Source organism: Crinia signifera, chromosome 4, assembly GCF_055691185.1.
Source record: "Crinia signifera chromosome 4, ASM5569118v1, whole genome shotgun sequence".
In the NCBI taxonomy this organism is placed as follows: Eukaryota; Metazoa; Chordata; class Amphibia; order Anura; family Myobatrachidae; genus Crinia; species Crinia signifera.
The window spans coordinates 223,613,560-223,636,523 of record NC_139220.1 but is presented as its reverse complement, the minus strand read 5'-3'; the positions used below and the strand labels follow the sequence as shown (position 1 = coordinate 223,636,523).

General features: G+C 42.8%; 1 protein-coding gene across 1 annotated transcript in view; it reads right to left on the bottom strand.

The window, feature by feature from the left end:
* PRTG (protogenin) overlaps positions 1-22,964 on the bottom strand; it is a 128,891-nt gene that overhangs the window by 80,359 nt on the left and 25,568 nt on the right. Inside the window, exons 3-10 of the mRNA XM_083183864.1 lie at positions 12,890-13,034; positions 10,919-11,052; positions 10,177-10,314; positions 9,869-10,027; positions 8,861-9,020; positions 8,490-8,737; positions 4,609-4,773; positions 4,068-4,373 (exon numbers count right to left, since the gene is read on the bottom strand). Coding sequence (XP_083039990.1) covers positions 4,068-4,373; positions 4,609-4,773; positions 8,490-8,737; positions 8,861-9,020; positions 9,869-10,027; positions 10,177-10,314; positions 10,919-11,052; positions 12,890-13,034 — 1,455 coding nt within the window. The remainder of the gene's footprint in view (positions 1-4,067; positions 4,374-4,608; positions 4,774-8,489; positions 8,738-8,860; positions 9,021-9,868; positions 10,028-10,176; positions 10,315-10,918; positions 11,053-12,889; positions 13,035-22,964) is intronic.

Genomic DNA, 22,964 nt, shown 5'->3' with positions numbered 1-22,964 from the left:
TCTGTGCCCCAATTTCTCCCGAGTATGGCAATGCCTCATATGTGACCAAAAAATACCAGTTGGGTGCATGGCAGGACTCAGAAGGGAAGGAGTGATTTTTGGATTTTGCAGCTCAGATTCTGGTGGAATGAATGGTGGGTGCTATGTGGCATTAGCAAGACCCCCGAAGCACGGTGAAATGATGAACCTAATAATCCATAGATGTGTGGTATATTTTAAAACACTCCTTTATACATAGGCCGGGTTTGTCGGGGCAAGTTTCACAGTGGAAAATAGTTTCCTTTCTTATTCCCTTTTTATAGCAAACTTTGCACCTTTTTTGTGTCCTGCCCTTTCTTGCAGTGGAGGGGATTTCGTTAGGAAAATGCTGCCCTGGTACAATATGGGGGCCAGTACTAGAAGTACTGGGGCCCTCTGCCTGCTGGTTCCCAAATATTAGGCCCTTTATGACTTCCTCTTGAAAGTGCATAAATGTCCCCCTCTGGCTGGTAGAACGGAATAGCACGTAAGCGTTATACAGTGCCATCTGGATGATATACACGGCCAGCTTCTTGTACCAGATTTTTGTTTTCCGCAGGGCACTGTACGGCTTCAGTACCTGATCTGAAAGATCCACTCCGCCCATGTACCTATTGTAATCTAGGATACAATTAGGTTTTGAGGTGTGGGTACTGGTACCTCGTACAGGGATGGAGGTGGTACTGTCTCCATGAATTGTTGTCAGTATAAGGACATCCCTCTTGTCCTTATATTTGACCAACAACATATTTTCGGTGCATATTCCCCTGCTTTCACCCCTTCTCATTACTTGGGCAATGTGCGTTTTTGGGAGGCCTCTTTGGTTCTTATGCACAGTACCGCAAGCTGCTGTACCTCTTGAACCAAGGGCCTTAAACAGGGGGATGCTAGTGTAAAAGTTATCCACATAGAGGTGATAACCTTTATCCAGGAAGGGGTGCACTAAATCCCAGACAATTTTTCCACTAACACCTACGAGGGAGGGGGGGCATTCTGGCGGTTCAATTCTTGAATCCTTCCCTTCATATACCCTAAACCTGTGGGTGTACCCTGAGGTGCTTTCACACAGCTTATACATTTTTATGCCATACCTTGCCCTCTTACTGGGAAGGTACTGGCGGAATTTAACCCTTCCTTTAAAATGTATAAGGGACTCGTCAATACAAATAAATTTTTCAGGGATGTACATCTCTGCAAATTTGGCACTGAAATGATCAATGACCGGCCTGACTTTGAATAGCCGGTCAAAGGTGGGATCATCTCTGGGTGGGCACAGTGTATTATCGGTGTAATGTAAAAATTTAAGGATTATCTCAAAACATGCCCGAGTCATGGCCATACGGTAAAATGGGGTGCTGTACAGAACATCTGTACTCCAATATTGCCTAATTTCTGGCTTTTTTACTATGCCCATATGTAACACCAGACCCCAAAACGTCATCATCTCTACTGCATCTACAGGGGTCCACCTAGCAAATGATGACGTGGGGTTTTGAGCAATAAACTGCTGGGCATATAAATTACTTTGGTCCACCATTAAATTTATAAAATCATCAGAGAAAAATAATTTGAAAAAGTCAATTTCTCTGAGACCTGCTGAATCAAATTGGATTCCTGGGATGGCCAAAAACTCAGGAACCTGGGGCTCAAAATTGTCTGGTGGTGGGGTCCATACGGGATCAATCATTTGGGGGGGGGGGTCTCAGCTGCTCTACGGGGGCGTCTTTGAGGGGGTCCCTCATCAGCAGAGGAGGAAGAGGAGCTTAAGGCGAATCCTTCAAATTCCCCGCTTGCATCACTGGCTGTGTCAGAGTCAGAGGCAAGCATGGCATATGCCTCCTCCGCTGAATACATTCTTCTGGATGACTGGGATGACATTTGGGATGACATTTGGGATGCCATTTTTATTTTTGTGTTTCTGTAAGTGTAATGTTTCAACACGTGTATAGTGTAGGGGGGGTACAAACTTTATTTCAACACGGGGGGTATGTAGTGTGTAGTGTGTATGTAGTGCAGAAAAAAAAAATACTTTATACAGGAATTTGATCCCAATAAAAAAAAAAAAAATTGAAGGGGTTAAAAAAAAAAAAAAAAAAAGGTCCTGCGCCAAAAATTTAGCACAGATGTTGGTCAGTAACGTCCGTCACTGAACAGCGCTCAAAGGCAACAGGACACCCACAAAAACAGCGTGGGTGTAAAAACAAAAAAAAAACAATTTAAAAAAAACTGCAGAAAAAAAATGATATCAACCTGTGCCAAAAATGCTGTTCAGTGATTGTACGTCACTGATCAGCGGCCACAGGACACCCACAAAAGCAACGTGGGTGTAAAAATAATTTAAAAAAAATTTCCACAGCACTCTCCAAAAAAAAAAACAATTTAAAAAAACTGCAGAAAAAAAAATATCAACCCTGTGCCAAAAATGCTGTTCAGTGATTGTACGTCACTGATCAGCGCTCAGCGGCCACAGGACACCCACACAAGCAACGTGGGTGTAAAAACAAAACCCCACTGCACTCTCCAAAAAAAAAAAAACTGCAGATCAGTGATGCAGTGATGCACCACTGATTAGCAGTGAGGGGCAGCAGACACACAACCTGACAGGGTATATATGACAGGGTATATATATAAAAAAAAAACCCTGGACCCCCAAAAAGTTGCTGATTAATTAATTAAAACTGACCAGCACAAAAGGGGGGGCAGCAGGGGGGGCAGCAGTCAGTTGCACACGCAGCACAACCTTTGGTGCAACTGACAGGTATATATATAAAAAAAAAAAACCCTGGACCCCCAAAAAGTTGCTGATCAGTTAATTAATCAGCACAATCAGCACAAAAGGGGGGGCAGCAGGGGGCGGGGGGGGGGGCAGCAGTCAGTTGCACAGGCAGCACAACCTTTGCTGCAACTGACAGGTATATATATAAAAAAAAAACCTCTGCACCCCCAAAAAGTTGCTGATCACCTCAGATATAGTGATCAGCACAAAAGGGGGTGCAGCAGACACAAAATATAGCACTCTCTATCACTCTCTATCACTCTCTATCACTCTCTGTCACTATCTGTCCCTATCTCTCACGATCTGTGACTCTATGACACTGCTGCAGCAGCACACACAGAAGTCACAAGATCCAGGAAGTATCCAGCTGCTGGCAGCACGCTACCAGCAGTGATCAGGTAAGTTTCAGGCAAGGATCAGGTATGTATCACGACAGATTGGCACGGTGACCGCTCTGCACGCAATTCCAGACCGGAATGGCGTCTGCAGTGCAGTCACCGTTAGTTTAAATCACGCGCCTTGGCTGTGATTGGTCCGTGGGTCCCACGGACCAATCACAGCCTTGGGGGCAGGTGGGGTGAGGTGTCGTCGTCACCGATGACCCCCTCATGCCCCCTGACGCCCGGCGGTGATTGACACCTGTGTTACCGAGCGTCTGATTCGCCGGTAACACAGGAAAACGCTGTGAATGGCTGTTCACACTGAACAGCCAATCACAGCGATCGCCGACGGGGGGGCGGCATCGCAGCCCCCCCTGGGCATGCAGGGACATGTCTGCTGTCAGGGACAGAAGACATCGTCCCTCTGTCCCCGCGTCTATAGACGCGGGGACAGTTTAAAGTCATGACGTATATATACGTCATGTGTCGGGAAGTACATCCCGGCCATGACGTATATATACGTCAAATGTCGGGAAGGGGTTAAAAGCCTGTATCAAACATATTAACATGTTCTAAAGAGGCACAATGCAGCTTCTGAACACAGCACCCTTGTTGGTATGCATGCCACAACACTCACCCAGAGGTGGAACTACCATTGGTGCAGCACGTGCAGTGCCCAGGGGCCCCTGAAGACAAAGGGGCCCACTGCTGCTCCTGCCACCCTCTTTCTGTCACACACTGTTTTTCCCTGTTGAAACTCTGCCTCCCGTGCCTCTCATTGTCACCCACTGCCGTTTTGCATTTTGTGAACTTGGGTTAGAGAGGAGGAGTGGGGCCCAGATTATATTTTCGCACCTGGGCCCACAACCGACAAGTTCCACCACTGCACTCACCTCTAATGCTGCTGACTTTGGGTGTCCTGTGAGATGTCCAGACTGACGATTCTCCCCACCCCACATTTGTTGCGGCTGCAATACGAACCAGGTAGACACTATCTGGTTTCAGGCCCTCTAAGAAATACTCGTGGGTTGTGCCTGGAAGTTCAAGAACTTGGATGGAGCTCTCAGTGCTCATTCTAAATGATAGCCGGTACAGGATAATCTTTCCTCGACGGAACTTGGGCTGGATGGGAAGCCATGAGATGAGAACATCGGTGGGGCTGCGGCTTGTTAGACTGATTTCTGGGGCTCGTAATGGAACTGGAAAAAGATTAAATGTAATAATTAAAATCATTTTACCATATAACAATATATTTGCAAGTTACAAACCTTTGCCATTCATTCATAGAAGAAAACCTTTTACCACAATAGCCAAAATATCCAGCATGTGTTCTCTTTGTGTATCTTTATCATTTACATTTAACACCATTGACACAATATCTTAAAATGATTTTCAGAAGTTTGTAGAGGAAAGACAGTGAGTGCATGCTCTTACCGTCCTCCAGTGTGTTCTGTGTTATATGATCAGACATCTGGCTTGCACCTATTGGCATATAGGCTACAATATAAAATGTATAATTGCTGGCGGGTTCCAAGTCATCAATAATGTAATGATTTGTGTCATTTCCTATAACCACTTGATATTCCTCATTATTTATACCTAAATAAAAAAAGAACAATAAACAGTGTGATCTCATACATAGCACCATGGATTATAATTATGAGCTTTGGATAATTGTGAACTGGAATGTGGCATACAGTATAAAAAAAACAGACCATTATAATTTTATTGGCTACAATCAGTCTTGTGAATTATTTATACCTTATTTTCCTAACATTCCTATGATAAAACAGAATTATATAGATCAACAGATCAATGGCATATCACTGAGGCTTATATCACAAATATTAATATACTGGACACCGTAAGGAAACTTGAAAAGTGACATGTACATTGCCCATTTAGCAGTAAGCACGAGAGAAATATCATAGCCAATGAAGTGCTGTATGACACAGTGCATGCGCCATTTTGCCCCCTTATACAGTGCATCCGGAAAGTATTCACAATGCTTCACTTTTTTATGTTCTGTTATGTTAAAGCCTTATTCCAAACTGGGATAAATTAATTAATTAATTTTTTCCATCAACATTCTACCCACAATACCCCATAATTATGTGAAAAAAAAGTTTTGGGGGAGATTTTTGCAAATGTATTAAAAATAAAAACTAAGAAATCACATTTACATAACTATCCACAGCATTTGCCATGAAGCTCAAAATTGAGCTCAAGTGCATTCTGTTTCCATTGATCATCCTTGAGATGTTCCTACGGCTTAATTGGAGTCCGTGGTAAATACAGTTCATTGGAAAGGATCTGGAAAAACACACACATATACGGTCCCACACTTGTCAGTGCATGTCAGAGACAGCATTGTCGCAAGGCACAAATCTGGGGAAGGGTACAGAAAAATATTTGCTGCTTTCAAAGTCCCAGTGAGCATAGTGGCCTCCATCATCCATAAATGAAAGAAGTTCTGAACCACCTGGACTCTTTCAAGAGCTGGCCGGCCATCTATACTGAACAATCAGGGGAGAAGGGCCTTAGTCAGAGAGATGACCAAGAACCCAATAGTTACTCTGACAGAGCATTCCTCTGTGGAGAGAGAAGAACTATCTATGCAGCAATCCACCAATCAGGCTTGTATGCTAGAGTGGCCAGACAGAACCCATTCCTTAGTAAAAAGCAAATGGCAGCCTGCTTGCCTGCAGTTTGCCAAAATGTACCTGAAGGACTCTCAGACCATGAGAAACAAAATTTTCTGTTCTGATGAGAGAAAGATTGAAATCTTTGGCGTGAATGCCAGGCGGTATGTTTGGGGGAAACCAGGCACCGCTCATCACCAGGCGAATACCCTCCCTTCAGTGAAGCATGGTGGTGACAGCATCATGCTGTGGGGATGTTTTTCATCAGCAGGAACTGGGAGACTAGTCGGGATAGAGGGAAATATGAATGCAGCAATGTACAGAGACATCCTGGATGAAAAACTGCTACAGAGCGCTCTTGACCGCAGACTGGGACTACGGTTCAACTTTCAGCAGGACAACGACTCTAAGCACAGAGCCAAGATATCAAAGGAGTGGCTTCGGCACAACTCTGTGAATGTCCTTGAGTGGCCCAGCCAGAGCACAGACTTGAATGTGATTGAACATCTCTGGACAGATCTGAAAATGGCTGATTACTCTAAAAGCCCACATACATTGGGCGATTTTGAGCCAAAAGCAGCTCAGTTTTGTAGTTTGAGCTGCTTTCAGCTCAAAAGCGGTGGCCGCCAAGTGTGTAAAAAGCAGTGACCGCTGATGCGTGCTCCCGCATCATTGCCGGTGGCCACCGCTCTACTGCTGGTATAACCAGCAGATGAGCAACGGGGTGGATGGCTTTCCATAGTAATCCTGAAATGGCAAGGGGAATGATCGCTCAGTGTGTATGCACTGAGCGATATTCAGGCCAGCAATTTTCACATCATTGCTATGCATACCGCTGGACAAAATCACCCAGTGTGTATGCACCTTAAATATAATTTCCCTATAAACAAAAAGTCAAGAGTGAAAGTAGAGTAGAATTATACTACAGCTTTTAATAATCCAAGGAGACATATTTTGTATCAACAGGTCTTTCTTAATTACCCCAAATCTAGTATTTACATACATGTACAACAACCAAAATTTCAGCTTTTTCCAAAATTCAACATTATTATTATGGGGTAAATTTACTAAGATGGGAGTTCTGCTGAAGATGGCATGTTTCCCATAGCAGCCAATCAAAATATGTATTTATTTAGCAGCTTCTAGAAGATAATAAATATAATCTGATTGGTTGTCTGTAGCAACATCCCATCTTCAATAGAACTCCCCTCTTACTAAATGTTCCCCAATGTGTTGGAAAGTTCTCTCCTGCTATATTCAATTTGGAAATTAAATTCAATTGAGCCCATTAAAAGTAACAATCAGTTTATTTACCTCAACTAGCCACAACTGCTTCATTAAAGAAACAAAACAAAAACAATCACTTAATGGATTTAGCGTTTAACTACTTATAATGCCTTCATCTTAAATCTGTGTGATTAAATGTTGGGAAAAACAAACCACGTTTTCTGAGCCGGGCCATTCAAGAACAAGCCATTTCATAGGAAACAACAACTGCACAAAAAGCTGTATTGTAGAAGAAGCGATTATAAAGTTGAAATCTATTAAAGCGGTTGGATAAGATTAAGGCGGCCGCACTGAAGAGAATGCTCTCTATAAATGTGTTGTGTCTTAATGAGCTTAGGAAAAATTTCAGCAATTCATATTGAAATATGCAGAGGGTTACTTTGCCGTGATTCCCTTTGTTGTGTCTTAATTCCTAAACATAAGAGCAAGTAGGCGGAATAAGGTTGTTGAAGGATGTTGGTTCAAGACCATTTCACACCAAATGCATGTCAACTTAATCAAAACTCCCCCACCACCCATTACTATTAAATTTATAAACAAAACCCAGGACCAAATTCCCCTACAAAGCTTTCCCACATTTCTGCATTGACTAAAAAGCATTTTAATTAGACAAGATTACCGGCCCCTCACAACAGAGCCGTTGATGGTTTGTTAATTAGGAATGTCGTGGCACGATTTTTGACCTGCTAAACAAGGTCCTTAAGCTCAAATTAAAAGGCCTTGTTCTTGGAGTGAATGAGCCACTGGGCCTCATGCAGGGGACGGATGAAATGACCATAATAGAGGGTGAGACCAGCCTACAAACATAATCACTATGCCCTTTGTAGAGCTTCCAATTGCTAACAAGGAATTAATACACTCATGTACTCTCTTCCGACCTTTCGTTTGCCCAGCACACTAACCCATTAATTTAAATGCAAGATCTTGTCCTTTTTAAAGGACACCTGTTGGATTTTTTTGAACGGCATCTCCTTTTTTCACATACTTTTTATATATTAGATTTCATTCATCGTCACAGGAAACATGATGATGCACAAGTTGATTAGGCAAAGTTACAAAGGATGTTTTCTTTTATCTTAACAACCAGCCATTCACGTAGATAAGAGACTATTAGGAACATAGTCCCTTTTGTCATTTTTTGTGTTTGGTTTACTGGTTTTAACAGAATAAAGTGACAATAATAAGCTAGCAGCAGTAAACCAAGCACAGACGAATAATACAGCTGATTAAATACATACACACATTACACAACCTAATTGTGCATTCCTAAATTAAAACTAAAGTACTGGAGTGGCTCCGGAAGGGGAAATCTTATAGGAAGAGCCACTTGCAGATGTCAGAAATCTATAGGCTTTCACAAACACACTGCATTTCACTTATTCTTACCTTCCGCCTTCATGTAATGCACAGAATAAGCAATTACTTTTTCCGAGTTGTAGAGGGGCCTTTCCCACGACAGTATAATAGCTGAACTGGACATTGTCTCGGCTCGGAGGTGACGTGGAGCACTGGGTCTGTCCTCAGACATCACTACTATCAGCCTTGCCCGAGACAGGACAGATCCCCGACTATTTTCTGCCATGCATTGATATATTGCATCATCTTCAGGGATGATCTGATTAATTACCAGTTTACTAGTGTAGAGAAATAGAGAGACAGTTTGCAAACCCTTCACAAAAATCACAAGACACATTTCACATAGACTGTAACCACAGTGTGTGCCTACAGGGGTAGGCTTGCTGGGTTTTTGTTTTTACCTGTTGTACATTTTTATTCTTCCATTAGAATGTATCTTTCTACCATTCTTGAGCCAGGAGATTTTTGGAGTTGGGATCCCTTCAGCCTGACATACAAAACGAGCTGTTCCTGCACGTGGCCTTGTCAAGGTTTCAGGACGCTCAATAAATGATGGAGGCGCTATAGGACAGACGGTAAAACAGAGATAAGACAAAGCTTATTAAGTATTAGAAGTATGATCCTTATTTGTGTGTATATATATATATATATATATATATATATATACATACATACATACATAGCTTACCTCCCAGCTGTCCTATTTTCGAAGGACTGTCACGTTTTTTGGGGAGGGTACCGCTTCCCACCCGCCACTAACAGTGTCTCGGGGGGGTTGTGGAGGGCAATTGGAAATCCCCTGTCACTCAGCAGAACAGCAGGGAATATTGTAGAGGGACTGGGGCTTGGCCAGCAGCTCACAAAGCAATGGCCATGCCCCAAAAATGGTGTAATCGGTAGGTGTGGCTCACAAGAGCATCATCCTCCTGAAGCCACGCCCCCCTTTGAATACTCCATGCCCATTACCGGGAGTCACAAAGTTTTACAAAGTTGGGAAGTAAGCTTTGAGGTAACAATTCTATACAATTATATGTAGCAGCTGTTACTGCCATGGGTTACCTCCCCACTGACACAATTCTCCCCTATTCTTTTCACTGCTTCATATATTTTCCCTAGGGTCACATGTGCAAGATGCAAGAAGCTCCAAATATGTATGCCAAATGTGCAAATGCACAGCATCTCAATTTTGCTCCAGATGTATCTTTAAGCATATCTTGGCCTCTCTGACTGCAACAAATAAAGCAGGGATGCGCACAACACATGAGACCAGTGTCTAAGTGACGCCATTATATAGGTATAGATGTATCATTTATCACATTTATCATACTATTTCCTGTGCAAATATAACTTGTCAGTGCTGGTTCTCTCTATAAAACCATGCAGCACACAGTTCCTAGCATTGCTCTTACCCAACACTACGACGTTAGCCATTGCCACAGTGAAGTTGCGAGTTCCTTGGGTGGACGCTCTGCATATGTAGACCCCAGAATGCTGTAGTTTCACATCAGATATAACAAGATTTCCATTTCCCAGGACTCGTGTGTTGAAGACATCAATTGGTTTTTGGTCTAAGACACAAAGTATTGTTTTGATTTTTTTTCTGCTGTATTGCTATAGTCTATAACTAAATAGCAGTAACGAATCATATTCTTGGTATACAGTATACTGTAATCTGAGGTTCTCACAGAGTATTATACGTGGTAAAATTAACTCTTACCTAGCCTGCTCCAAGACACTATAGGTTTAGGGTTCCCTGTAGCCAAACACTCCAGGGTAACTGACTTGTGCAGGGAGGTAGTTGTATTCTGGGGAGCTGCTATGATAACAGGTTTCTGGAATGACTTCATCTGTGTGACTTGGAGAGCACAGAGAAAAGAGAATTAGGAACCATATTTCCGAGTATCACATATTTTTCCAATCAAAGGGCATAGTTCAGAGATGTAAACAAATCCGATATTTCCATACATCTCGAATGCACAGAAGATGCACTGCGCAATGTCAGATCGGGCCTGCATTGGTGCTCACTGTGCCCCAAATGCTGCAGCATGATTGACTTGATGCTAGGGTTTTGAGGCGGCATTGGAGAAAATGTGGGCGTGTCAATGGGCACAGCAACAGATTCAAAAAGCTATCAGGAGGCATCTGTTTGCACAAGACGCCTCCTGCGACTTTAGAATATAATCGCACAGAGGCTGTGTGATCTGTGCACATCTCTGAATTAGGCCCAAGGTCATAATGGCTATCCTTTTCTAGCAGCATATTTTCATACCTAACAGTGGTTCATAATGGAAGCTAAGCTACTGTAGTCAATGTAAAATTCTACCTTCTATGATTGGAAAATTTCTATATGACTTCACATAAAACTTCCATATCCAGACAACTAGCAGACAAGCTATTAGTGAAATCAGATATACAGGATGGAAATGTGTTCTCTACTACTGAGTGGTTGGAACAAATACCTGGCACAACAGCCAACATGGCATCAGCACTCTTCCGTCTATTGGATGTAGTAGTGGCTATGCATCGATAATTTCCAGCATCTTTCTTAGTGACACCATAGATCTGCAGAACTCCTTTTGGTAGAAGAGTTATCCTTAAATAACAGCAGAAAAATAATATATACATGATATGATATTATGAAGGTTCTACCTTAGAATGAATAGAGAACTTTCTTGACCAAGATGCTATGAAAACTTGTCCACTCTCTCGACATCTCCTACTTACACTAACCACTGAAGCCCTCAACATCTTTCTACATCTTAAACAATCATGTAAAGATACCCCCATAGTTCTACCTCTGTCCTGTACTGTGCCTCATCTCTGGAAACCACATCTCACCTGCGATCTGCTCCATAGTCAAAGGCAGACTTCAGCCTGGGATGCAGTATTCTGCAAGGATCATCAGTGTGATCAGCAGCAACTCTAGCAGGACCCCTCTCATATACTCATATATTATTATTGACAGTTTCTTATATAGCGCAGCATATTCCGTTGCGCTTTACTATTGGAAACAACAGTTATTAAACAAACTGGGTAGATACAAACCAACATGGAGGTAGGAGGGCCCTGCTCGCAAGCTTACAATCTATAGATATAAGCGTTCTGTCTGCACTGGAGACCATGTATATCACCACAGCTTTGTCTACACAGGTCTCACCAAATCAACTCTTCATAATTGTCCTCAGTAACAATGAAATTGTCCTTCATAATTGTCCTTATAGATGCCAAAAGGATTTTCCCAGAAGTGCCTCTGACTCCACTTACCACACATGCATTTGCCACCTTCCTTAGTGTGCCTATGATCTCCACTTACCACTAGTGCTTCTGTCCCCTACCTTCTTATGTATGCCTATGATCTCCGATCCCTACATATAGTATGGTTCTTGCTCACCCGCCCCATATATGGTATGGCTTTATCTACCCTTCCTATGATTGCCTGTCTTCAACCTCCCAATATGTGCTTAGGGTCTCCCTATGCCATATTTGCCTATGACCTCTGTAAAGCATATCTCTGACCCTCCTCCCCATGTGTGTGTCTCTGGCTACTCCCTCCATGTATTCCTCTAACCCCCTCTTCATGTGCTCCTTTGATCACCTTTAACCTGCATTCCATTGACCCCACTCCCCATCTCTAACTCTGCCCTAGCCAACATCCCAACTTTATCCCCTTTCACAAGGAGGGTGGCTGCTGATCAGCAGCAGCATGACTATAAGTGAGCATGGACATACAGGGACAAGATTGTGTTCAATGCTACATAACTGAACCTTAATATGGAAGGTAAGAACACATTTTAATAAATGGTTGAGGGGATTATGTAATAGGTTCCAAGAATAAGTAACTGGTGTGTTTTTGGAGAGTTCACCATTAACATTAACCCTTTGAGTGTCAACATTGCTGTGAGAGATGTGCAAAATATCCACTAAAAATTACAACATTGTGGCCCCACCACTGCTACACAATGCTGTGATTACCAGCAGACAGGGCCACAATGGCACAATATAGTTCATGTTTCTGAGGCAACCTGTGGATCTATAGTAGGAATGAATGCAGCATGTTTAAAAATGTGACAGTTAGTAATGACTACAGCTGTGCACCCCCCCGCTATTCCCGATGGGGGAAATAGCGGCGGGGCCCTATTCAATGCTGTCTTCCCTGACAGAATTGAAGAGGGATCTCGGCAGAATGGGCCAGACTGATTGTCTACGAAGAACATCCAGGAATTGTCGAGCTCCCGGCGTCACAATTTACGGACGTATCTCGCGACCACACCCCCTTTTCAACGCTTGGCAAGCGGGACATTGAATCCTGCCTGCCAAGCTGACATTGAGCCGGCCAAGAACAAGACTGGGACTGTCGGGCGAGCACGACAGTCGTGACACTGGATTCAATATCCCCCATAGTCACATATATTTCCATAAATTCAACTTACCTGTCCATGGCTAGAGGCAGAGATGTGTGGTTTACTTCCCAAGTAATGATGGGCGGGGGGTTTGCGGTTATTTTGCAGGAGAATCTGGCCACTCCTCCCTCTTGGACCTCAATTGAAACTGGTTGCTCTTCAAAGGCAGACATACCTGAAATATAAAACACACAGTAAATGTACAAGGCTCGACCTAAATCAATGGAAACAAAACCACAATGGTAATATTCATTACATAATAAAGTGTTCACTGACCACATAATATGTCTGCATGGAATTTATTTTATTGCTGCTTGTTTGGATAACTTCATTAACACTGTCCAAAGATTTATAACAAGCTCACTCCCACCAGCATTCAGATTAAAAAGATTTATTGATTGTACTGTGAAAATGCCGACTTCGTTCAGCTCTGGATGCATCATCTGACCTACACACGTTGCATCCTGACTTCACAGTGATGGAATTGTGAATGGTTAGAAATACTAATTAGTGTATCATGTAGAATAGAGAATACCCTGGGGGTGAAAGTTGAAAAGTCCATAATGTTAAGATCCCAATGTAACTGACAATCACACTATTGCAAGACCTTTTTTTTTTTATTTCTATGAGGAAATTTTAAAATGTCACATATGTGTTGTTTTTATTCCATATAGGCATTGCTACGCTTCCCGAGCCATGGATATTCCTGTCAATGTATAAAGAAACAAATTAAATCCTGTCTTCAGGCAGAAACAAGATTGTAAAGCTTCCAATTCCTACTTGACACTGACTTTACAAACTGCTTTCCAACTTGACAATTGATCTAAATGGCCATAGAGAATAATATAAGACAGTATGTTCACTTCTTTTCAGATTTCAAAATATATTTTGTCCTTCTTATAGCAAATCCAAACAACCATAACCGTGCAAGTAGTCTGCGAATAAATAAGGAACTAAAGAAAGGAAATCATTCTTACCTAAGCAAAAATAAATGCTATATCATTCCAATAATCAAGGCCGGTATTCTATAGGAACCTACACATGGGGAGATATTTCTGAGCGATCTGAACAATTTAGATCGCTCAGGATCACTCAGCAAGACCGCTCAGCACACAACGCTGCACAGCGATGTTTGCTGAGCGATCTGTCTGGGCCAGTGTTCTCCGGTGAGAACAATGGCCCAGATGGGTAATGAACTGGTTTTATCCAGCATGCTGGCTCTTAATTGCGGGGCGATAGCATCGAGCGGAGCTGCGCATCGCTATCACTATGGCCCCTACACCCAGAGCAATGTAGGTGCATTCGCCAAGTGTGTAGGCCCCATATCAGCTGCAGTTAATTAGTGTGCCATTGCTGTCCAATTAGCCCCGACATGCAGGTGAAACCAAATCCCAGATAAATGCACCTAAAAGCCACGATCAGTGCAGCAAAAATGCATAGATCCACTGTTTTTCATGGACCCTATGTATTTTCGGACAAAAATCTTTATTTTGTTTTCACACAGGACAATAGTATGAGAAAACACAAAAATAAATAACAGCTTTTTTTGCGAGCTGTATACCATAAGGGCTAATAGGATATTGGCTTAAAACAGTTCACGGTTTCCAGGTCTCCACACAGAATCACAAGTGAAGTAATTAGCCCCACCTGTGGATCTTTTAAAACATGTCAGTGAATAATGAGTGCACCTGTGCACCTGCAGGGTGACCTGGAAAACGTGAACTGTTGGGGGGTCCTGAGGAGTCAGACCGAGGTTGAGAACCATTGTCGGCCCCTTACACTTGTGTGATTTTGACAGATGTGAACCAATTCAGGTGGATTGGGTCAATTTATCTGACAAAATCTGATGTGCCTGTCTGACAAAATCTGATGTGTCTGATGTGTAGGACCCAATGCACAATCCTAATGCACATTGGGTATAACCAAGAGATTGCAAGAGATTGATCCTCCTGCACATAGGATAAATCTCAAATCAATCAGGTCCAACTTGGACAATAAGTTGGACAAGTGTAAGGGGTCCTTAATATAAAAAGAGATAAATCAATAGAACAGGGGTATGTTAAATAACCCTTCCAAATAATGAATAACAAATGTATCTAACAAAAAAAACAAATGTATCTATTAATGTATACAGCTTATTATGCATGGTTTCTTTCATGTTTGAAAAGTGACTTCTACCAAGTCATATGGTAATCATTATGTATTCTTTATAAATGCTATTTAAACATAATTAGATGATTAACAGACCAGTAATTAGTGTTTGTGAATAATATACAGCTATACAGGCACAATATGCAATGCTGCGCTATTCTTTTTTTTAAATTAGTCTTTTTCATCGATCTTTCATGTTTGTTCTTAGAATTGTGATTTCATAGTCCCCAGCTGAAGTGTAATTTCCAGAATTATTGTGTCTTTGTCACAGAATAAGCGTTTACCGCACCTTATAAGTTAGTGCTAATGTCAATTTAAAACCCAAACTGTAAAAGCAATGCAGTGATGGGGCGAATGAGCCATAAAATAAGCCCCACATCAAAGTCGTACAGGGGGTTGTGTTGTTCCTGAAAACAACCCCCTGCACAACACCATAAATGTAATTGCCTTTTTATGAGAAGTTCACCCCTTTCTTTTAATTCCTAGGTACTTCTCGGCTTTATGACCTGGCGAAAACAACACAAGCCATTGTGTTATACTCCCCACCCCAAGCCTTCTGTAATCCTGCTCATAGCACCTGCGCTTCCTCTATCCAGTGCAAAGCTGTGAGCAATAGCAAGATGCATCCAGATCGCAGCAATTACACAAGCTGTCCATGATATTGACTGTCGCAGCCTCAGTCTCCTGAGCATTCTGCCACATTGCAACCAAACTACTGACATCAAATGGTGGCAATAAACTTTTCTATTCAGCAAACCTTTCCGTAGCTATAGCCTACCCTGCCCCCAGCTGACACTCGTCCATTAGGGTAATACCAGCTTCTCCAGTCCACTAGCTGTTATTGTACCTGCACTGTACTCTTCCATTCTGTTGTAAGATCTAATGGGCAGGGACCCTTTCATATACGTATATTTCTATGTGTTATTCTGGTTCTCACGCTCGCATGTAAATAAACATGTGAGCGCAACGTTTCTAAATATGCATATGCATGCGCTGGTTGCATGCAGCCGCGGCAAACAGAGGGTTTACCGGGCACATGCACCCAAGACTGTGGGTGTGGGGGAGCGGCAGGCCCATGGGAACGCCCAGCATTTCATGGGCGTTCCCATGAAAATGCTGGGCGTTCTCATGCAAATCGCCCAGTGATGCGGGTGCAGGGGTGGGCAGCTGACATCACCGGATGTCAGCTGCCCGCCCAGTTCCTGTCGGGTGCGTATGCAAATCGAAGTGACCTGAGAGTCAATTAGCTATGCGTGCACCTTCCACGTCATTCGATGGTCTGTGACCATCGAATGATGTGGGTGTTTCCCCATAGGCTGCGAATGGATGTTTATGTTAAACATCCATTCGCAGTCATGTGGGCTAACCCGGCGTATAAGGGGGCGGTCATATCTGCGAGTGGCGTCTGGGGGACTCACAAGGCTGCGAATGTGGCAGCCTTGTGAGTCAACCATAATAAGGGCCCCTGTGTGGCACTGCAGAGTTTTGCTACACATCACAAATAAACAATAATTATATTTACTAGGGTTACCACCTCATCCCTTTAATTCCGGACACATATTAATTACACAGGTTCTGTGGCAGTTTAAAACCAGGTGAAATGGAGTCTTGAAGTCAGCCAGCCACAGAACATGTGTAATTAATGTGTGTCCGGAATTAAAGGGATGAGGTGGTAACCCTAATATTTACTCAGATGCAATTTTCTTGTTATATGTTCAGTAAACCATAAACCAGACAGACTAATATATGACTAAATACAATGTTTCACACAAAACTACCTACCTGGTATATGTTCTTAATAAGTGGCCAGTAGTTAAAAGAGTGGAGAAGTGGACCAGTGCAAAAGTTGCCCATAGCAACCAATCAGCATCTACCTATCATTTTGTAGACTGTTCTTGAATTCTTCCTCAAAGATGATTAGTTGTTAGGGGAAACTTTCCTAGATGTATACTGCTCCACTCTTTTCACTGCTTAATAAATCACCACGCTGGGCCAGATTCTGTAAGCTTCAAAAGTGATAAAATGGAGAGTGATAAACAGCCAGCCAATCAGCTCCTGCCTGACTTTTTTCAAACACAGTCTGTGCAGGGCCGAAACTAGGTGTTTCGGCGCCCGGGTCAGCAGTCGCTTGGTGGCCCCCCCCCCCCCCCCCAAAAAAAAAAAAAAACAACACCAAATTACTGCCTTGGGGAAAGGCAGTGGGGGTCCGAGGACTGGAGAAGGTTAACTCCGGCTCCTATCGCTGCCGGGCGGTGGGCGGGAAGCAGATTTTGAAAAGACTTGCCGGACGCTGATTGGCTGAATTCAACCAATCAGCGTCCGGCAAGTCTTTTCAAAATCATCAGCGCTTCCCGCCGCCAGGCAAATAGCGAGCGGCTGTGTATGTGAAAGCTGCTGCTACACCAGTCCCTGGACCCCCGCTGCAAACATACCTGTGTGCAGCCAGCGGGGGTAGGCAGCGTCCAGGGGTCCAGGGACTGGTGTAGCGGCAGCCTTCTCTCACTCCGTCTCCTAGCGCTATCTGCCTGGCGGCGGGAACCGCCGATGTCTTTGAAAAGACTTGCCGGATGCTGATTGGCTGAATTCAGCCAATCAGCGTCCGGCAAGTCTTTTCAAAACCTGCTTCCCGCCCACTGCCCGGCAGCGCTAGTAGGAGCCGGAGTTAACCCACCAGTCCCCGGACCCCCGCTGTCCCTCCCCAGGACCCCGGTAGGAGCCAGCGTTAACCCACCAGTCCCTGGACCCCCGCTGCCCATCCCCGGCACCTCACACTAGCGCCCCCACCCTCCAGCGCCCAGTGCGCGTGACCCCCTAGCCCCCCCCCCTAGTTACGGCCCTGGTCTGTAACATGGCAGGTAGGAGCTGATTGGCTGGTGGTTTATCACTCTCCATTTTATCACTTTTGAAGCATAGAGAATCTGGCTCCTTGTGTCTTACAGTGAAATTACTATATTGTTTTCAACATTCCAATTACAAATCCCCTCAGCTCATACAAATTGATTTTATTGTTTTCTAACAAGAAAAAACATTAATGAGAACAATTTAATAACACAAATACATAAAGCAATTATTTGATTATGCTTATAAAAGCAATCGAAACAAAATCAAACGGAAATTGAACGAATTTGATTTCCATTCGATCCCGCGGAATCGAAATCAAATAGAAAAATAGACTGTGAAGGCAACAGATCTGCACTTTATAAAATCAAATCACATGTGTATACCGCACTGTGTGATTCAATCCCATTTAAATCGGGATCGAATCAGGATTATTTATTATTATTTATTTATTAATATTTGAACATTCACATCAGTCCCTGCCCCAGTGGAACTTACAATCTATATTCCCTACACATGTACACATAAACACAGACATTCTAGGGTTAATTTGTTGGGAGCCAATTAACCTATTAGTATATTTTTGGATTGTGGGAGGAAACCGGAGTACCCGGAGGAAAACCACGCAAGTACGGGGAGAATATACAAACTCCGCACAGTTAGAGCCATGGTGGGGATCGAACCCATGACCCCAGTGCTGTAAGACAGTAATGCTAACCATTACACCGTCCATAGTGCCTCAAGAATTGAATAGTAAGTAAATCGCACCGTGTGTACACTACTTAAGAAATCTGCCTTTTCTGAGATCTCAAACAGCGTTGAAGCGCGAAAGCACCTTTAATATTGAGCTCTTTGTCCTTACTTTCAATCCTGTAATTAAGGAGACCAATTTGCCAAGGACCGCATGTACAATGCGATCTGGGCGTAATCTGCATATAATATGCAATCCTATCGGGGGATGTAACTTCTTGCACAAGCAGGGACAGGGCTCACAAAGGAACACATACCTGCAATGCGCTCAGCCAGGTGCCGGGGATCTGCGCATGCGCGATTAGCACTGCCCCGCCGGCAGTGCCGTCTGTAGACCAGAATGGCGGTAGCCAATGTGATGCTGCCCCATATTGGTACAGGAGGGATCGCAGCAGGGATCGGAGACTCTTGCTGTGGCCCCCTTCGTGATACATTACGGAGGTACTTATATTTGTGGCTAACCCCTTAAAGCATCTGTTTTCAGGCCACAAATAATACATTATAAATGGGCCTCATAGATTTATATTTAATTCCACTTCCATCAACATGCTAAACCAGCTTGTGGTTTACAAAGCTCCTCAAATGTTACTTCTCTTTGCCGTCCATATTTATTACTATCCATTGTGTTTAAGAGTTGTAGGGTGAGATTTAATAGGATGAGATATTCAGAAAGTGAGAGATTTGGGAAGAAATCTCCAGTTTTCTTAAAGCGGCAATCATTTACACTTCAAAATCAAACTGGTTTTGCAGTGTAAATGGTTGTCGCTTTAAAAAAACTGGAGATTTCTTCCCAAATCTCTCACTTTCTGAATATCTCATCCTATTAAATCTCACCCTAGATGTTACATTTATTGTGAGTGTGCACTGTTAATCGATGCCTACCTACAATTCACTATAGGAAATTAGCTAATTTCACCTGTCACAGTGCTGTTTGCTCACAGGAGAGAACCACTTGACTAGAATACCTAGCAGAGACAAACGGCTTATTTTTGGAATAATTTCTGTAGATTTGGTTATTTAGAAATCCGCACACGCACAAATTTAAGGGACTGTTTGTAAGTCCCTATCTTGTGAATTCAGTTCACACAAAGAGAGTGTGGGTTTAAAATTGCATAGAAATGAAAGTTTTGATGTTAATATTACTGTTCGTACCAAAATAGGTCCGAAATGACATGATTTTTAGCTATTTATTTATGAATTTTCAAGAAATCCAATACCAAAACCAAAGCAAAACACTGAGGGTGGTTTTGGCAAAAATATTAGGGTCTGCACACATCTCAAATTATTTACTTGTATGTCTTAATTCTATACTTCAATTGCTGTGTAGGCACTGAACAAGATGGTTAATTATTGTCTTCCATATTACTCCTGCCTGGGGTGATTTTCCAGAAGTTTCAGTAACACAGTTCAAAGGATACTGCTTGCCTTTTACTTTGTACTGTTATTATGTTTCCATCTCATGTCCACGGTTTGATTAAGTTACATAACATGTTAAGGCCCATATACACTAGCGGACACTAGACGATATGCTCTATGTGCAATATCGGCAGCATTTCCCCCTGAACTCCTGGGTGAACGATATTGAGCATACACACTGAACGATATTAATGAACAATGCTGAACTTGTGGGTCCTTGTCTATTTAGCCAAATTGACCTGCATGTTCAGCAGATAGGGGAGGGGGGAAGGGGCATTAACGATGCAGGAGAGGGAGCATCGTTAATAACAATGAGCATACACACTAAGCAATATTTTAAACAATATCGCTCAGGAGGAGGGAAGTGAGCGATATTGTTGTGTCTGTGGGCCGTAACACAAATGCTTGGTTAGGAGCCGTAGGACACATGCACCTTTGAATGGAGTTTGTAAACAAGAGGAATGACAAGTTGATTGGCTAGAGGCTGCAGCAGCAGGGAGACATATGATGCATTGTATGTGCTTCCCAAAACCTGTCTGTATTAATAAAATAACTAATGTCTAATAATAGTTTTTAAAATATATAAAACATCCTTCTTATAACATACATGATGATACACAAGCACAACATCCCAGGTCCACCCCATGAATCACAAGTGGGGATACGTTCAGTTGGCATGCAATTGCAACTAGTTGCACACGTAGTAAATGCGTAGAGCGAAAAAAATCAAGGTAAGCTCAGCAAAACGTTCATAAGCTTTATGGGGGAGAATTCAATTGATTGCTCCTGTGGATGACAGGTCAGAGCCGCACACCCAATGGCGCAATTCAATAGTTGTTCCGTTATTCATTTATGTACAGTTTCTTATATAGTGCAGCAGATTCCATTGCGCTTTACAATAGTAGACAGTGATAAAACAAACTGGGTAACAACAGACAGACTTGGAGGTAGGAGGGCCCTGCTGCAAGCTCACAATCTATGTAAGGCTAATGACTCCTCACCTCTATGAGGCGGATGTACCGCCATTGATCACTAGACTCCTCTCAATCAAATTACTCCTTTGTGAAGGTAAGAGCAATTTTGGCAGGGACACTGATCTATTTGAACTTGCTGGATATGGAGAGAGGGAGCTGTGAACACAGAGGGCAGTATTCAATGTGAATAATCGCAATGTGCAGCGAATCCTGTTTAGGATTCACTGCACATTCGCTGTGTTCCGGAGGGCTGGAGCATTCACTGCCAGCCCTCCCTGTCGCTGTATTCAATGCCACAGGGGCTCGTTGCCCCTGACAGTGAATTTTAACCCCTGTGGCGAGCCGGGGAACGGCGGCAGGCAGGGAGATGGAAGCCTCCCTGCCTGCGCTGGACACTGTGGGGCAGAAGCAGGGCTCCCGGGGACACAGGCAGCAGAAGCTGCCCCCCGGGAGATCTGGCAGGGGACTGGGGTAGGGAGCAGCTGCATTTCTCCAGCTCGGCATATGTAATGAGCGGGAGCAGTTAATATATGAATATCTAATGAGCGGCTCTCAGCCCCCTGCTGGCTGTTATGTGTAAAAAAAACTAAAAAATTAAATATATATTCATGTGCAGTAAGTCATTTTGACAGGCTTTTAACTAGTAAAATAGATCAAATCTATAGGAATACAAAGTGAGATATTTCTGTGTTTTTGAGCACAAAGCAGCAATACTGAATGACATTACATTTCACAGAATTTTGCTGAACTGTTCACAAGGTTCTATTGTTTCAAAGATCGGAAAACTTTATACACATTTGTTTTGTCAATCACCAACTTCTTTTTAAGTTCAGGATGTTACAAACTACCAACCAGCTATTACATGAGAAAAACATTTCAAATGATCAGCCTAACACCCCTGTCCACATGGCAGTAATTAAAAGGTCAAAGAACAAAGAGAAAAATGTTGAGGAACAGAACTACACCAAATAATAACCAACACAACTAGCAACTAGAAAATCCCAGTGTTACACAACGGCACAAAAAAACAAAACAATTATTAAAACAACACATTTTGTAAACAGCCACAATACTGCAGTAACCGTTGCGAGTGCATAATCTGTATTCTACTGAATGTCAACTATTAATATATACAGTCATCTTCAGCACCACAGGGCATTTTCTCTGGGTTACTTACATCTTCTTGCTGTTAGTTCCAGCTACCAGTGGAATACATGAACTGAAAAATGTAGGAATTGATCTTGTTTAAATATAACCATGTTAACTATTAATAACCAATGCATACAACAAACTGAACATAATACTTTTCCAAAAATATTTTATTTTTGTCATTGTCAGTGCTTTAGAAAGCTTGGGCGGTACCTGGTAAAACCAAGGGTGTGACCTTGTCACAGTGGATTGGCCACGCCACCTTTTTAAAACAATCCCAAGAAAAAGAGGAGCCCTCAAATTCAGGAGTGGGAGGGGCAGGGGAAACAATCAGTGAGTACGCTAACCCCTAGCAGGCAGAAGAGACTGCTGCACTCAGTGGGTCAGATGCACTGAGCTTGATAAGTGATAAAATGGAGAGTGATACCATACCAGCCAATCAGGAGCTGATTAGTTGGTCATTTATCACTCTCCATTTTATCATTTTCAAAGCTTAGTACATCTCGCCCACTGACAGCAGCCTCCGTGCTCCCACAGCAGCCCGGCACACAGCAGCATGTGCTGGGTTAGAGAGAGAGTGGTAGAGGAGGGTGAGATGGGAGTGGATAAGTTGGCAAGGCCTATATAGTCAAATCTAATGTCAAATCTCATTGTGTGTACACAGCATTAGCTTTATAATATATCAATATAGAATCATTATATGGTGATATTTTGTGGGTCCTATACATAAAATGATAATCATCTAATAATATGCCCTGATATATAACACAATATTCAAGTCATAAGGAATTTTCACATCTTCCAATGCCTGGTTCCACTATAATATA